Source organism: Carya illinoinensis, chromosome 13, assembly GCF_018687715.1.
Source record: "Carya illinoinensis cultivar Pawnee chromosome 13, C.illinoinensisPawnee_v1, whole genome shotgun sequence".
In the NCBI taxonomy this organism is placed as follows: Eukaryota; Viridiplantae; Streptophyta; class Magnoliopsida; order Fagales; family Juglandaceae; genus Carya; species Carya illinoinensis.
The window spans coordinates 33,236,919-33,239,841 of record NC_056764.1 but is presented as its reverse complement, the minus strand read 5'-3'; the positions used below and the strand labels follow the sequence as shown (position 1 = coordinate 33,239,841).

Below are 2,923 nucleotides of genomic sequence, written 5' to 3'. Positions count from 1 at the left end.
AACTTGAGAAACCAAACTGATAGTTGAGATTAATTTACAAATTCGAGAAAGAAGATCATGCACTGATGTCTTTCGATGAAATTTAGCCAAGCACATTCCTAACCATTACACAAAGTCTATTTTTCACGTTTTCCAGAAACTCAAAATACACAACTCTCCAATTATGGCTTAAAATCAAAGGACCAATGACTCCCCAAAATCCTATAATGAGGCCAAGAATAGTACTAATATGACTCCATCTAATTGCAGGTCCATCTTCCTCATCTTGAATGTCTTTGTTGCTATGAAGAATATGGCCACACTCGTTTGGAAGGGGGGCGCCACAAAGTCCAGGATTACCCTCATATGCAGAGACATCAAAGCTCTGAAGCTGAGTTCCTGACGGTATTGCTCCGCAGAGATTATTGTTTGCAACGCTGAACTCATGCAAGAAATGCAGACTAATGAATGATTTTGGTATTTTGCCAGACAGCTGATTTGCAGAGAGGTCCAATCTTTCCAAGTTTGTAAGCTCAGATATTTGGTCTGGAATGTTGCCTGAGAAGTAGTTATGGCTAAGATTCAGACCATGAAGTTGCTTCAAATGACCAATCTCAAGGGGTATGTTACCACTAAGACCGTTGTTTTCAAGGGATATTTTCGGTCCCACGTTGGATAGCGAATTGAACTCAAAAATGGTACCGTTTCGTATTGCAAAGATTGAAAAAATCAAAGAACTGTTGTCCATTAGAGCTTGTTTTGATACCAATGCTGGCAACGCACAAAGTTCTTTAGGGAATTCACCCAAAATCAAGTTATGAGACAAGTTTATACGAGAGAGCCTTGGTAGAGTCGACAACCATCCAGGAATTGAACCTGTGATACGATTGAAACTTAGACCCAGGATTTCTAGCTTCTTAAGCTTTGATAACCAGATTGGCAATTGACCTGTGAGTTGACATTGAGCAAGACCCAAGTATTGGAGATTCTGAAATCCGTCAGGATCAACTATGCTGTCCTCTGTTGGCAGGGCCTCGTGCAAAAAATTTTTTGTAAGGAGGCTAAGACTCTTGCAACGCATCAGAATGTTGATTGCCCCTGTGACATTGGTTAGCCTATTGTAGCTAAGTGAAAGGAAAGACAAGAATTTTAATTGAACCACCTCAGGTGGGATTTGTCCCTCTAGTTGATTTCGGGCAATTCGAATTGCTCTCAGAGACTTGCATGAGGAAAGGCTTATAGGAAAGCTACCAGTGAATTTATTGTTCCACAGGTCAAGTGTAGCAAGTTGATGAAGACGGGAGAAATCAAGGGTAGAAATATTTCCTTCAAAGAAATTGAACCCTAAGTTCAATATCATTAGGTTTGTGCAATTCATCAAAGATGGGGGCAGTGAACCTGTCAGATGGTTGGTATCAAGGAGTAGATGCTTTAATCTGTTGAGCTTTCCAATATCTACAGGGAGCTTGCCGCTCAATTCATTTTCATATAACTCAAGGCAGGTGAGTTTGGTAAGGTTCACAATGTCATTGCTAATGGGACCTGTAAGATTATTGGAAGGTAACGAGATTTCTTCTAACCTTGTCGCACTGTATATATCATGTGGAATTAGTCCTGAGAGCGAGTTGAAACCTGCCCGAAAAATCTCTAGTTTGCTACATGCCCCTAGTCCGCCAGGAATTTGGCCACTATGATGATTAAAAGAGAAATCAAGGAGCTTGACAAAGGGAGAATGCATACAGAGGTAGTTAGGAATAGAGCCTGTGAAACTGTTGTGGCTTACATTGAGCTTGTCCAACTTCTCTGCACGTTGGAGGAACCAAGATTGGATGATCCCATTGAAGTCATTGTTGGAGATGTCAAGTAATCGAATTGAGGAAGGCCAACCGTTAGATGAGCCATTAGAGGAAAATAATAATGATACATCTCCAGCTAGATGGTTGTTGCTCAAATCAAGGACTTCGAGTTGATTGAAGGCGGAAAAGAATCTCACAGGGAGAAAACCTGAAAGTGCATTGCGGGAGAGATTGAGGTGGGAGAGACTTGTGAGGTTTCCAATATAGGGCGGTACACTCCCTCTGAGGCCTTTAGAGGGTAACCAAATATGAGTGACCCGACCTTTATGATCACAAGAAATACCTTCCCAATTGCAACAATCAGTGGCAGACCAATTTAAAGAAGGGGAAGAAGTATTAAAGGGTAGGGACAAGAGATAGTTGCGGTCTATTTGGTTGCATGCATGACTTGCAGAGAAAATGCTAGAAAAGAGAAAGAAGGTGAGGAGGAGATCACGAGGCAGAGAGTATTGCATGTTGTTGCTTCGTAAGTTCTGAACTTGAAGGAGCATAACTTGTTATTTATTTCTATCAAATATGTGGGACAAAACGCGTCTACCACGGGGATAATTGTGATCAAGTCGTCTTTATCAGTCATAACCCCGTAGACTTTTTGTATTCAAGTAATCTAGAAGATTGGTGAAAATGATGAAACAGTAAACTGAGAGAGGGACCACATTAAACGTAGTCTAAAAGTATAAGAACTGAATTATAGGCTAATTTCTTGTATTCGTGTTCTATATGATACACCGGCATGCATGGTTGGATGTGTTTGGAGTTCCAACTTTGAAAACGCATCAGATGCTTATAACATGACGACACACCACTTCATAATAGATAGCTTTAAGAGCATTTCCAAACTAGTCCTAATTCTTTAATTTTGGCTAATCAAGAGACTGGATTCTCTATTTTAGCTAATTTCTTTTTCAATAAATTCTCAATTCATTTATGTATAATCTGCTGGAGCCTGGAGGTGCCTTCTTTGACCATAACTAGTACCAGTATGGGAGAACCGCCCACTACTGCGTCCACTTGCACCGTGCCTATTATGTCTCTTTCTAGCTGTTACCAACACTATCTAGACTCTAGATGTCTTTTACAGAGTCAGA

At 40.6% G+C, this 2,923-nt stretch overlaps 1 protein-coding gene across 1 annotated transcript; it reads right to left on the bottom strand.

Moving 5' to 3' along the window:
- On the bottom strand, positions 1–2,341 carry LOC122291482 (receptor-like protein 2). The gene has a single exon (XM_043099214.1). The coding sequence runs from the start codon at positions 2,324–2,326 to the stop codon at positions 83–85; it is 2,244 nt and encodes a 747-aa protein (XP_042955148.1). The 5' UTR covers positions 2,327–2,341; the 3' UTR covers positions 1–82.
- Positions 2,342–2,923: the final 582 nt, after the last annotated feature.

Coding starts and splice junctions, on each gene's coding strand:
- LOC122291482 (XM_043099214.1), bottom strand. CDS start 2,326: ATGCTCCTTCAAGTTCAGAACTTACGAAGCAACAACATGCAATACTCT.